The following is a 14,980-nucleotide window of genomic DNA, read 5'->3' as shown; positions in this document are numbered from 1 at the left end:
CCTGCTGTTAACCTAACACTGACACCTTTTATTTTTTACTATATAAATATGCAAGTCGTTAGAGTTGGAACTGCATATAAATAACTTGTTGGCATTCTTAGTCTTTCTTTTGTACCTTTGTAACTGTATATGTGTAACTTGTTAGCGTGTTTAGTGTATCTTGTGTTCCTATAGTAACTTACCTGGTTCTTTTGGAAAGCGCTCTGACACCTTTGGGTAAAGTTAGCGGTGTATAAAACTGCATTAAATAAATATCTAAATAAATAAAATATAGCAAGAGAGAAATGCAGAACCTTGGCATGTAGCTTTTTAAATGCCAAGCCATGTAACAGTAACCTGCGCACACAGGGCCTATCAATGAGCTACATCTGTGTATGACACAACCAGTGCTGCAGACCCATGGAGGTGCATTCGAGTTACATGCCCTGGGAATAGTTCTTACCCCAAGACAAGGGACTTACAGCTAACTTGAATCAGCCAATCATGTAATCACCAATCACCAGTATGTATATGATGAGCACAGCACTTTGGCACTGAATGCCAGTTTTAAACGCGCTACACATCCTAAGACTAGCATCTAGATCAGCGTAGAACTGGGAAGGATAAAAGCAAAAAGTCAAGGGAAAGCACAATAGAAAGGGTAATTTCCAACATCAACCCTAACCACTGTGTTACGTTCTGTATCCTGAGTGTGCGCTTCCCCAGACCAAGCACACTTCCTACCAGTATGGATGACTTGTGAATTTGCCATATTGTAGTACCTTTTGTCTTATGTAGCATTTTCTATACATTGATTTGCACATGTGTGATTCATTTTCTCTGTATATGTGTGTGATGTAAAATGTTCTGACATCCAATGAGAGATGCTATAAAACAAATGAAATCATGTGAGAGAAGGGCTATGAAGGCATGAGAGGCACTGTTGGAAGGTGATAGTGAGGGAATCATTGAAGAGCCACAATAAAGATTGCTGTATCCTGATGCACTGTAAGGTCATTATTTACTATGCTTTAAAAACGACTACAATTGAATATATAATGAAAAATGTGTTGTGCAAATTCTCGCCTAATTCTCTCAAGGGGAAACCCCACCCCTCAAACCACCTTGTAGTGGTCAGGCTCGCTCACTGAACTACGCTCACTATGCACCTTTTGCGGGCTGGTATGTCAAAATTTGCCAGGACTGCTTTGGGTTCTCAGTCCGACCCAGTTCTTAAGGATACAATGTACATAATTTCTGGTCAAAATCCTTGAGTCCAATACAAACTCAACCTAGATTTTTAGTTTTGAGATTTGGTTTTAATCTGTAAGGAGCCATTTATATATTAGTTAGCTTGTGGAATGAAAACTCCATTTGTTCCAAAATCTGACTTCTTTTTTGGAGAGTCAAGATGTGAAGTAAGTAAATGTGTTTTTACAACTAACAACTCTCATGGTGTTTTTGTTGTTTTTGTAACTAACATAACTAATGCTGTATCCAATTTGACATCAGGAAATAAAAATTACTACTTGGGCATTCGTTACATTTGGGCAGGCACTCCCTATGGTACCGATGATATTAGCTATTGGCTACATAGAAATTGCAAGTTCCCCGTGAACACCCGAGGGCTGTGTCTGTCACACAGACACGTTAGAGTATACTTACAAACCTCTAGCGCTACTGGAGCATCGATTTTTTTGACGCTCTGGCGGTGCTGTGTGCTGCCCATATTTACAAGGCCAAGCAAAGCCACTCACTTTCCGTGGCTTTACATGGCCTTGTAAATATGGTCCTCTTTCCTGCAGTAGTCTGCATCAAAGGGGCGGGTCATGGATGTTGCTGTGTGTGTTCCTACACAACACCCATGACTTTATGACACTATGTCAGATTTACAAGTATTCGTAAATCAGAGGCAGTGCCCAAAACGAACGCCTGTCCAAAGGAGGCGTTAAAGTTGTGAAACGAGGAGAATTGCTTTTATTTCTCCTCATTTTTTGCTCTTTCTATGTGTGCTGGATTCTGCATCAAACATAGAAGGAGCAAAATGCCATTAATTATAGTTTTTGTGCAGAAAGTTGACCATCCCTGCAACGCAGGTGCCAGGGTGCTGTTTTAGCGCCTGCGCAGGCAGAGCACAGGGTTGCACCATATTCTTGTAAACACGGCGCATCCATGCATTTTTTAAATGACGCAGCTCGGAGAATCAAAATTGCTTGTGGTGCATCTCTGCGCCATTTCATTGTAAATATGCCCGTTCATCTGCTTACTGGTAGCAAAGTGTCCAGCAAACACCGTACGAAAACATATATTGGGGAATCGTTGCTGAAGCACAGTTTCCCGCATATTGTTCCCTAAAAACGCCCCTCGTCTGGAATTACAGACACTTCTTTCATCCGTAATTCCTGACTATTTCAAATGTTCCCCTTTCGATCTAGTACAGTTCGATGTGAAGGACATATGAAGAAATGCCTCTCAGATTAATTTTCGTTTTGCTTTACTTTTAGGCTTGCAACAGTGAAAAAGGTTCAGTAAACGAAACCACAGTGTCTGAGGCGACGGCTGGAAACAGGACTCAGTTTGACCATGACCTGAACGAGCAGACCTTTGGGAAAATAGCAGTAGTGCGGCAGGTAAGATTGCTTTTATTGTGCTGTGAAGTTACCTGACACAGATACGTCACAATGTAGATAAATACGCACGGATATATTTACAGTCGGGTACAAGAGAGTAGAAGTGGTGCAAAGTTGCATTATGACAAACTGTTAGCTGAGTCATGTCAAAATATCGGTACAGACATCATCCAAGCCTGCAAGCCTGGCAAGAACTTTACTTACCATTTAGCCATGCTCTATTCTTTAAAGAGACAAGGGGACATATATTACACTGCACAAAATTATAATTTCAAACACATGTAAAATGGAGTAGAGATCCATATTTGTTCCTGTCCCACCCGACAGGTGACACCCAACACAGTATTGTTACACAAGAACGGTAGGAAAGAGCGAAAGAATCACAGCATATCATCATATTAACTTGATAATACATTTTGTTGATGTCATTATAGAATATGAGCTACAGCTTGGATGTTTAGACCTTTTAGATTCTTACGGGCATATTTATGAGCCCATGCACCACCGTAGCGTCACCACCGTAGCGTCACTTTTTGTGACACCTCGGTGAAGCAAACGACAAGATCATATTTATGAGGTCAAGCAAAGATATGCAGTTAGGCAAGGCAGGGTAAATTGCTATGTTGCTTTACCCTGCGCTAAGGAGGCGTTCCATTGTGGTACAGTGAGTGTTCCCACGCAACCCCCATGGACTTTAAAGCTTCTCCAGGATTACAAAACTATGCAAACCTGGTGAAGTGACATAACTTTAAACCTCCCCAGGGGAGGCTCAACGGAGAGAAATAACTTTAATTCTCCTCGTTTTTTTCTCTATACATGTGTGCATAGAAAGAGGAAAATGCCACCCAGGACTGTTTTGTGCACAAAATCAATCCTGCCAACAATACAGGCACCCTTGCACCATAGTGCAAGGGTGCATGCGTTAGCGCTAGGCCACCGAAATGGCACCAGCGCACAGGGAAAGTACTAGAATGTGTAGTGCTGTTAGCACTGTAGTTTATCCACGCACGCATCCACGCATCCGCAGGCCGGGCGTGGCCTGCGGGGAAGTAATAAAAGGAAGGCGTGCGCTCGGGCACGTCACTTCCGACTGAGAGTCAGCGTCAGACTCACTGGTTTATGCTGCGCGTCTCCACCCCTGCGCTAGCTCATTGTGACAAGGGGCCCAGTCTGGCGCAACACTACACTGGTGACGAGCGGAGGGGGCCCAACCCTCGCCCGTACACCAGATTCCTACGGAGCGGTCCGCTCCCTTCCGCGGCACCGTCCGCGTGAATGCACTTTGGCTCTTGCCCTGTGAGCCCACCGCCACCTCTGGAGTGCTCATTCCTGCTGCTGCTGCCCTGTTTGCCCACTGGGGCGCGACCTCACCCCCCCTGGCTGCCCTCCGGTGTGGGCGCGAGCCATCGGCTGACTCCTGCGGCGTCCCGCTCCGAGGTTTGCGACGCCTTGCCGAACCTCACGCATCTCGCGTGGTCCGCGAAGCCGGCGCCCTGCCAAACCTCACGCATCTCACGTGGGAGCGGGGAAACGCCCTGCTAACCCTCACGCATCTCGCGTGCAACGCGTTTTGGGCTTGCTGTGATCCAGGGGAGTGCGACGTCGCCTGGAGGGACTGCTGCCATCACCCGAAGGCCCCGGAGGCTCACCCGGAGCGGTCCTGACCATCCAACGCCCTGCCAGAAGCGGCACACGTGACGCAGGAGGGAGCCGAGACGCGTGGTGAGCGGACGGCGCGGATCATCGCTCAGGTACACGTGGTTGCGGGGCAACCCCGAAGAGACTGTCCGGACCTGAAAACACCACCGCCCTAGTTGGGAGTCGACACCATGGGGGATGGAGATGGTGCAGCGCCTGTCATAAATATCCCTTTCCAGCACGCCGCGGCTGGAGTTCTCCCGCCCTTCAGTGAGGCGATTGACCCGTCCACGGCGTCGCCTCGATGGAAGATCTGGCTAGAAAGGCTGGAGAACTACTTTGTGGTCACGCGTGAGACGGACGACGCAGTGAAAAGGTCCTTACTACTCCACTACGCAGGGGACGAGATCTTCAGGCTCTTCAAACACCTCCCCAACACGGGCGCGGCGGCTAGCTACGCTGCCGCAGTTGCCGCCCTCAACGGACATTTCGACCCCCAATTGAACGTGGATTTCGAGGTCTTCAAGCTGGGACAGGCATGTCAACGAGACGGAGAGACTATGGACCAATTCCACACGCGCGTCAGGGAACTGGCCAGTTCCACCGACGAGGATCAACCCAGAGCCATAAGGAGGCAATTGATTCAGGGATGCCGGGATAAGACATTGAGGGGCCAGATTCTCTGAAAGCCTGGAATCTCCCTGGAGGATATCCTCATCTTGGCCAGATCCCACGAACTCTCAGATGTCAGAGCGACGGCCATGGAACAGGCCCTACATAAGACCCCGATCAAAGTCGAAAACATCAAGACGGAACGCGCGGATGCAGTGTGGCCTCGGACACGTGGTCAGGCACCAAAAGGGTATCGAAAGAAATCACCTCAAGCCCGCTGTGGATACTGCGGCCATGAACCACACGCATCCAAGGACTGCCCGGCCCAGGGACAGACGTGTGGGAACTGTGGAATCCCAAACCACTTTGCAGCTGTCTGCCGCAGGAAGAACCAGTCTAGGAACCCCAAGAAGTCGTGGACACCCTCCAAAGCGGTCCGCCAACTGTCACTAGCTGACCCGGGTCCGGAGAGGTCAGAGAGACACCTGCCCACGGTCTACGACGATTCGGATTCGGAAGACGAGGAGGCGTATGTCGTCTCTTTTGCCCGGGAACTCAAGCAGCGGCGGCGGCCACAGCCTACATGCGTGGTGCAAATGGGGCTGAACGAGGTGAAGGCAATCATCGACACGGGGGCCACCGTGAACGTGATGGGACTCCAGCAGTTCAACAAGCTACGTCCCCGCCCCGAGGTCCTGCCGTCCAAAACGAGGATTTTCGCATATGGCGCGGATACGCCCCTACCCCTCAAGGGGAAGATCGTGATACCAGTTCGGGCAGATGAGGAGGAGGTAACGGCAACCATTCACATCATCAACCGGGAGGCTGATACCCTCCTGAGTAGCCACACGGCAGAGGATCTGAAATTGATAGCTTTTGCCAACCGGATCCGAGCACACCAAGTGGACGAGTTGCTGCAGCGGTTCCCCGAGCTGTTCAAGGGATTAGGGTGCATCAAATGCGACCCCATCAAACTCCACATCGACAAATCGATCTCCCCCACAGCCTTGCGCCACCGCCGGATACCATTCCACCTCCGACCCCTAGTGGAGAAAGAACTGGAGAAGCTGGAGAACCTTGGGGTAATTGAAAAAGTGAAGGGACCCACCCCGTGGGTATCGCCCATGGTGATAGTCGAGAAACCAAAGCAGCCGGGGACGAAATTCGTCTATGCATCGACATGCGGCTACCAAACACAGCCATCTGGAGGGAGAGGCATCTGACGCCCACCATGGACGACATAGTGGCCGACGTGAATGGATCAAAATGGTTCTCCAAAATTGACCTCAATGCAGGATATCATCAGCTGCCCCTTGCGGAGGAGAGCCGATTCATTACCACTTTCAGCACCCACCTCGGCCTACGGCGCTACAAACGACTCAACTTCGGCATATCATCGGCAGCCGAGGTGTTCCAAAACACCATTAGAGAACTCTTATCGGGACTGCCAGGAGTCATCAACGTCAGCGATGATATCCTAATACACTCATCCACCGCATCTGACCATTATAAACACCTGCGGAACGTCCTGAAGAGACTGAGTGAACATGGAGCGACACTCCACAAGGACAAATGTCAATTCTTTCAATCATCAATTGTATTCTTTGGCTACATATTCAATCAGGAGGGAATTCAGGTCGACCCGAGAAAATCCAAGTCCATCAAGGATGCACCAGCGCCCAAATCGCCAACGGAGGTGAGGAGTTTCCTTGGGATGGCCACATATTGTGGCCGGTTCATACCGGGCCGAGCCACCAAGAGCGAACCTTTACGAACCCTCACCAAAACAGACGCTGTATGGCAGTGGGGCACCAAAGAAGATGAAGCGTTCCGGAGCATCAAAGATGCCCTACTGGAAAACGTGACACTGTCCTACTTCGATCCGGGGAAGCGCACCGAGGTCATCGTCGACGCCAGCCCGGTAGGTCTGGGAGCAGTCCTGACCCAGGAGCATGAGCCCGGACAATGGACGGCCCTAGCGTTTGCCAGCAAGGCCCTGACCCCCACCGAGACCAGGTATGCCCAAATAGAGCGAGAAGCCCTGGCGATCAAATGGGCCTGCAGCCATTTTCACCTTTACCTCCAAGGCCACCCATTTACCATGGTTACAGATCACCAACCCCTGGTACACCTCTTCAAAGGCACAGCCCCGTATCCACCACCACGCATCGAAAGGTGGGTGATCCAATTACAATCGTATGGGATGGAGGACGTATACCGGCCAGGAGCCAAGAACCCGGCGGACTACCTGTCACGCCATCCACTCCCCCAGGAACCGCTCTCCTCCGATGACGACTGCGAGGAGTATGCCCGATGGGTAGCACTCACATCATGCCCCCTGTGCATGACCATCGACGAGATCAAAGAAGCGGCCGCTGACGACAGCCCGTACATGAGATCACTACAAGCTGTTCAGGAAGGCACCTGGGCCAACTACCTACACCCTCCCGATACCTGGACGGCAGTGGACAAGGAGACCCTCACAAAATTCTGGCACGTCCGTAATGAACTCAGTGCTATGGATGATGGCGTGCTGCTAAGGGGAACACGACTGGTGGTACCACAACGTCTTCGACATCAGCCTACACAGCTGGCCCACGGCGGCCACCAAGGCACCACGAAGATGAAGGCCCGCATGCGGGAGAAAGTGTGGTTTCCCGAGCTGGAGACCATGGTCGAGGACTATGTGAAAAACTGCCTATCCTGCCAACTGACCGGTGATCCGGAGAGGCCGGCCCCAATCATCACGGAGGAGGCCTGCACAACGCCATGGACCAAAATAAGTGTGGATTTTGGGAGTTTCCCGGGAGAGGGACACACGCTAGTGGCCATTGACTCATACTCGAAATACCCATTTGTTGAAAGGATCGACTCCACGGCTTTCTCACACGTAGGACCCGCCTTAGAGAAACTGTTCTCCATGTTTGGCTATCCGGAAGTACTGAAGAGCGACAACGGACCACCCTTCCAGGGAGAGGAATTCGCCACCTTCCTGAAGGCCAGAGGCATCACGCACCGACGCATAACACCTCAATGGCCGCAAGCAAATGGAGAGGCCGAAAGGTTTATGCGAACTCTAAACAAGACCTTCCGAATAGCGATGGTAGAACAGGCAGACCCTGAACAGAGACTACATGACATCCTACGGGAATATAGAGGGACCCCTCACTGCACTACACAGAGAAGCCCGTGGGCACTCATGTTCCAAGGACAACGCAGGGATCTCCTCCCCACCGTCTCGGGGACAACACCAACCCCGAATGACACAGAGGGAACCCAGGAACGGAGGCGACAAAACAATTGGCGAACAAGTCAGCGCCGGAGAGCGACCACGCGACGGCTGCGCCAGGGAGATCAAGTGGTTATATGGAACAGACGTCCTGGAGGAAAGTTCCAGACGCCCTATGAACCGGGCCCGTGGACTGTGACAGCCACGAAGGGAACCATGGTGACCGTGCGTAAGGAGGGAGAAGAAGTGTCGAGGAACATCTCGTGGTTCAAAGTAGTACCCCCGGGGATAACCAACAATTCGGAAGTAGTGGAAAACGCGGAGGCAGCGCCCAGGGCTCTGACCCAATAGGATGGAAATAACTCGCCGGCAGGGACACAAGAAGGTTTGCCGGAATCAGAAGATGGATCTCCAACAACGCAAACCCCCACCAGGAACACCCCACACCATCGGGAACCTGGGCGAAGTCAAACCCTGCGATACAACCTGCGGCCCAATCCACCCCCAAGTCAGAAGCTAAAGGACTATGCCTGTCAGCTAAGTCCCTGAAGCCGTCAACAAGGGACACGCAAGTACAGCATTTGTTTGTTTAAAACTGTGAGAGACTAACTATCCTAGTCCGAGACATTCTGTGATAAAGATATAAAAGTTTGTAAAGTTGGATAGGGATGTAGTGCTGTTAGCACTCTAGTTTATCCACGCACGCATCAACGCATCCGCAGGCCGGGCGTGGCCTGCGGGGAAGTAATAAAAGGAAGGCGTGCGCTCGGGCACGTCACTTCCGACTGAGAGTCAGCGTCAGACTCACTGGTTTATGCTGCGCGTCTCCACCCCTGCGCTAGCTCATTGTGACAAGGGGCCCAGTCTGGCGCAACACTACAGAATGCACCCTAGTGGATACGTAGGGTGCATTCCTGCCCCTTTACTTTGACGTAGGGCAGTGCACCAAGGTGACTTGCTGCACTACCCTACGCCAAATCCCCATAAATAATGATGCCAAACGTAACCCTTCGATCCCTTCCATTTCTTTTGGCAAGACAGGTTAAAGATCTATGGAAGCATTGTTGCTCACAAATCACCATCAGGTGCCAAGTTAGTCATAACTTAGATGCTAGATATAACTCTCAGGCTAACCCTATTGTTAATAGAGGCAATTGAAGGTGTGAATACTCTCAAAGAGCTAAAAGATGTTATCATATCACTCCCCTCTGATAACGCGACAGGAGAGGATTCTGTGACACTGGAATTTTATGAGACATTTATAGGTATTTCGGCACCTGGGCTACTTACAGCTATCCTTCAGGTTGATCAAGGGGTTAGATAATTCCAGGCTCCTGGAATTATTCTAATATTGTTATCTTTCTTAAAAAGTCAGTTGAAGAGAAGGGGTCTTATTGGCCTATATCAATAATTCATTTTAATGTTAAAGTATATGCTAAACTATTGGCTACAAGGCTTGCTTCCTGAATTCAAGTCCTGGTTTGTCCACAACAACGTGGTTTATTCCTGGCAGGGACAATATTATTCATATTAATGTCACTATAGTGTTATTTGATGCAGCTAATACTTTGGATATATGTACCAGAGAGATTTTATTAGATGCCTAGAAGGCATTCAATAGGATCTCATGGTCTTTTCTGAGGGCAACCGTGCAGTGGGTCTCAGGGATAGGTCTTTTGACCGCATGCAGTGCTTAGATCGAGACTGAGTCGCCTGTGTGGTTCTTTTCAGACATTGTTTCTCAATCTTTAAGATCTCTCGAACTAGACCGCAGGGCTGCCCACTATCTACACTGTTGTTTGCTCTATTTCTAGAACCCTATCTACAGAATCTTATTAATAGTACAGGAATAACAACAGTAGTCCTGAATGGAATGAAGGTCAAGATTAGGGCTTATGAGGTGACGTAGCTGTGTACTTGTTATAACCAATTCAAGCCATTCAATTTATTGCCAAGGAGGCTGAGAGATTCGGGGCCAATTCAGGTTACCGCCTTAATCTCCAAAAGACCCAAACTATTCTTCAGTTTACACCCACTGTGAAGGAACCAAGCATTGTGCCTGTTGCAACCTATTTGATAGTGAAGATCATGTCTTCTGTTAATAGTATAATAAAACAAAATCATAAGCAGTTGCTTCGTCAGTCTATAATTAAAATGTGTTCATGACATCAGTAACAAATTAGTATTATTGGTCATTGTACTATTGATAAAATTAATATTGTTCCTACATTTTTATATCTTTTCTGTGCTATCCCAATTCGAGTACCAATTTCGGGGCATATCATCAAGAACGGCGTTAAAATTATAGCAGCTTTAGCGGCAGAAAACTGCAGCTAAAACGGAGATAATGGGTTTGATAATATGCTCTTGTGAATTCCCATAGAAGCCTTGGTGTGAACCTGGGCAATAATTTTAACACCGTTCTTGATAATTTGGCCCTTCGTTTTTCAGGAGGCTTGTAGGAGCAATTGGTAGTTTCTTATTTGGGTATGAGAGGGCTAGGCATTCAAGGAGGTGTTCTCCACCAGACTTTAAGATCTACTTCAGGATCTCATATCAGGTGCCTTTTCACAGATTGACAAACAGATTTTAATATGTTTGTGTATCAAATAGGAGCTGGGTCTGACTGGAAGTATTTATAGTGTAGACAACCTAACCCTAATTATTTTAAGCGAGTACTCTTTGAGGTAATTACTGATTCTTGCAAAATTTGAGGAGACATTTGCTCAGCCTTTCAAATTGTCCCTTACACTCTTTTACACCTCTTTGGGGAAATCACTCCTTACTTTAACTTCCAATTTTGAGGATACTGGTTTAGATCTTGGTATTCTAGCAGGGTTAAAGTGGCAGGGCAGTTATTAGATCATCAAGGCTTTAGCATTGTTGCTGTCCTCCAGCAAGATTATGGTCTTCCTCATAATAGTCAAATGACAAGAATAAGAAGAGGGAGGAAACCTGGGTCCAGATTTATCATTGACTTGTGTCATAAAAGGCAAAACACGGAATTGTAGTCCGCAAAGTTAGAAATTACTATGCCACGTAGAGCCACCTTGCAATGCTCTGGTTGGCATAGTAAATGTAGAGCAACGCAAGGAAACACAAGTTGCTGCCTTGCCTTATTCGGCTTGGGGAAAGTGTTCTATGTGAGAAGCGTTGGTGTTCCCACAAATCCACCCATGCTGTTTGGGGCATTTCCACATTTACTAAGACTAGTAAGCCTGGGAATTCATCAAAATGCTATGCCTTCCCAGATGAGGCGTAACAATGAGAAATATCTTTATTTGTCCATGTTATTACCTCTTTCTACGCTTGCTGCATTCTACAGCACACATAGAAAGAGGAAAATGCCTCTGATGATTGTTTTTGTGCAGAAAGACGTCTCTTCCTACACGCAAACAATGCTGGCTGTAACGCAGGCACCCTTGCACCATGACGCAAGGGGGCCTGAGTTGGTGCTTGGCAAGTACTCCATGGTAGAAAGAGAGCAGGAATGTTCCGCATATTGGTAATTATGGTGCATTCCTGCCCTCCCATTTCATGAAATGCAGCAATTTATCCTGTTGCGTTGCACCAAATGTTGATAAATCTGGTCCCTGGTGAATTCGAAGCAAGCAAATGGAATTGACAAGTAAGCCCAGTCGTAAGATACCGGCTGACCCAAAGCACACTCTAAGGGCCCCATTAGGATGTCGGGCGGATTGCCTCCGCCAGGGTGGCGGTGGCCACCGCCACCCTGGCGGAGGCAATCCGCCCGACATCCTTCCCTGCATTCCCCCCCGCCATATTACGATGGCGGAGGGGACCGCAGCGGTGGGAAACACCGCCCGCCTGTTTTCCTCCCCGGTCGCCTGGCGGCCGGGGCGGATAAGTGATAACATGGTGGCGGTGTCTATCAGACACCGCCAGCCATATTAGAATAGGCATCTGACAATGCCTTTCCGTGGCGGCAATGCCGCCACGGAAAGGCAGGCGGACTTCACTCTGGGGGCCCCCTGCGGGCCCCCAGAGTGAAGCACAGTAGGGGGGTGCACACAGGGGGGTACCTATGGTACCCCCCTGCATTTGCATAATGAAAGCGGCAGGCACCGCGCGGTGCCTGCCGCTTTCGTCATGCAAATGCTGCAAAGCATTTTCAGCATTGTGGCGGGCGGTGCAGAGTGCACCGCCCGCCACAATGATGGGAATACAGGATGCGCCCGCCACTGTGGCGGGCGCATCCTAATGCTGCCAACGGGACCCCCGCCCTCATGGTGGCCGGTCCCTAGTACCGTGAGGATGGCGGGCGGGCAAAGTCCGCCCGCCATCCTAATGGGGCCCTAAGTATTCATGCTGTCCACAGTTAGGGCCAGATGTAGATAATTCCGATTTACCGACTCTTAAATACCGACTCATACCGAATCGGTATTTAAGAGTCGGTAAATTGGAAGGAGACAGATGTAGGTAAAAAATTATCAATCTGTAAGAGTCGCTATTTACCGATTCTGTAATTACCGATTCTGTATTTCCCATTGATTCCTATGGGCCTTGAAGCTCAATGTTTAGAGCGGCAGACCCTGATGCAGAGGTCTAGCCCGGGACCAGGGTTCAATTCCCCGACTCGGCGGGTCTTGGGATCAAAAATTCCACGGAGCTGATAATTCTCGCCTCGGTGCCTATTCCAATCATGGAGTCCCACTCTGCAACTCTGGGCAATAGCTTGCTTAATCTCCACAACGGCCCCCACAACGCTAAGGATGCCTGGCCTCCACCGTGGGGGTGCCCAGGAGTGGACACCTCACAGGGAAAGCCAGGATGGGTTCCACAGCAGTATTCGTACAAGCGCCTTGAGACCCTTGCGGGTGAGTAGTGCGCTATACAAGTATCAATTTACATATCAATTTACATAGGAATCAATGGGAAATACAGATTCGGTATTTACAGAATCGGTAAATACCGAATCCTGCAAGGGTGCAGGGGGTGTCACTTTGACACCCTCTAGCACCCCAAGTACAGGCTAGTGTGACATGTGGCACACATACATGCCCTAAGGGCATGTCTGTGTGTCACATTGCACAGGTGTGCATACACAGATGTGCATGCACACCTGAATTTGGTATTTTACCACCCAATAGGATTGGGTGGTAAGATACCGACTCTTAAGGGCCTGTGGCACTCTTAGGAGTGTCACCTACATATGGATTTACAGAATTGGTATGTTTACCGATTCGGTAAAATACCGAAGTGGTAAATTTACCGAATCGGTAAATATACCGATTCTGTAAATAACTACCCGCCTACATCTCAAAAGCCAAATACCGGTCGGTAACGGCCGAATTCGGCCATTACCGACCAGTATTTGGCTACCTACATCTGGCCCTTAGTCTTTTGACAAAAGATAGCTAGCGCTTACAGTGAGTGTGACCTAAAAAGAAAGTGTTGCTCTCTGTTAGTATTTCTGAAAGTTGTGTTAGAGTATCCACATAAATAGGTATGGTTTTGTTCATTAAACTAAATGTGTATTAGACTAAATAAAAAGTATCGGTAAATGAAAAAAATAAAATGGAATACGCTTGTAAATAGCATTCCATTACATTTGGATAAGGAAAATTTGGGTGAAAGCATTGTGGCAGAGGAGCTAGGAAGTGAGCAGAGGGTCTCATGGTATTAACAAGAAACCAGGACTTATTCTTCACCACTTGGCAGCTAGTTTCATTCCAGCACACAGCACGCTCACCTCGATAAGGCAAGAGGCTGCCTGAAGTAATGAACCTGAACAGTGTCAGCAGAAGAGACTAGCCAGGACGTAATTCCTCTCATGATTTCCCGCTGTGCAGAATATTTAATTACACATGCAATGTGAATGTGTGTGGATCTCTGCCCAGGCAGAGCATAGGCCAAGAATTTCCCCTTGTGGGACAAATCACAGACAAAGGGCGAGCCCTAAATATCGATCATGCATCTTACGTTTGCTGAAATTGATGTCAAGTGTTCTGTTGTAGGAGTCGTCAGGGGGACCCAATACAGAAAAAAAGGAAAAGGTTACATTTTCAAATTGGGCTGAATTTTTCTAGTGTATAATCCTGCACAAAGTGCAAATGGAAGTTCAGGAACTATGGGCTAGATGTAGGTAATTTAGAATTACCAATTCTAAAATATCGAATTTTACCGATTTGGTATTTTAGAATCGGCAAATCTGATGTGGGTAATAATTCGGTATTTTTACCGAATCGGTAAGATTCGGTATTTATCGATTCGGTAAATACCGAATCGGTATTTGCTATTGAATCCTATGGGTCTTGAAGCCCATAGGATTCAATAGCAAATACCGATTCCGTATTTACCGAATCGGTAAAAATACCGAATTGCAAAGGGGGGCTTGTGCGCCATGTGACACACATACATGCCCTTAGGGCACAGGTGTACATGCACAGATGTGCATGTACACAAGAATTCGTAATTTACCATGCAATTGTATTGCATGGTAAATAACGAATCCTAAAGGCCCTGTTTCAATGTTAAAAGTGCTATCTACATAGGAAAATACAGATTCGGTAATTTTACCGATCGGTAAATTTACCGAATCGGTAAAATTTACCGATTCTGTAATTTTACAGAATCGGTAATTTTACCGATTTGGTAAAATTACCGATTTGGTAAAATTACCGGATCTGTATGTTTTCAGTGCCCCTACATACCAATGTCAAAATACCGGTCGGAAACGGCCGAAAATCGATATTTTCGGCCGATTCCGACCGGTATTTTGACACCTACATCTGGCCCCTAGTCACTTGCCATTCTCTGTAGTACACCCCGAAACCTGCTTTCCAAACGTACTACTGGGATTGTAGAAAAGAAAATGCAGAAGTAAGTACGAACAGGAGAGGAAATCTCCAAACGTACGTTTGCACTTTTT

At 48.2% G+C, this 14,980-nt stretch overlaps 1 protein-coding gene across 1 annotated transcript in view; it reads left to right on the top strand.

Moving 5' to 3' along the window:
- TMEM26 (transmembrane protein 26) overlaps positions 1-14,980 on the top strand; it is a 443,778-nt gene that overhangs the window by 363,051 nt on the left and 65,747 nt on the right. The window contains exon 3 of the mRNA XM_078640963.1: positions 2,484-2,609. Coding sequence (XP_078497089.1) covers positions 2,484-2,609 — 126 coding nt within the window. The remainder of the gene's footprint in view (positions 1-2,483; positions 2,610-14,980) is intronic.

Source organism: Lissotriton helveticus, chromosome 5_1 (genome assembly GCF_964261635.1).
Source record: "Lissotriton helveticus chromosome 5_1, aLisHel1.1, whole genome shotgun sequence".
NCBI lineage: Eukaryota > Metazoa > Chordata > Amphibia > Caudata > Salamandridae > Lissotriton > Lissotriton helveticus.
The sequence above is the reverse complement of the archived record's forward strand: the minus strand, read 5'-3'. Positions and strand labels throughout refer to the sequence as shown.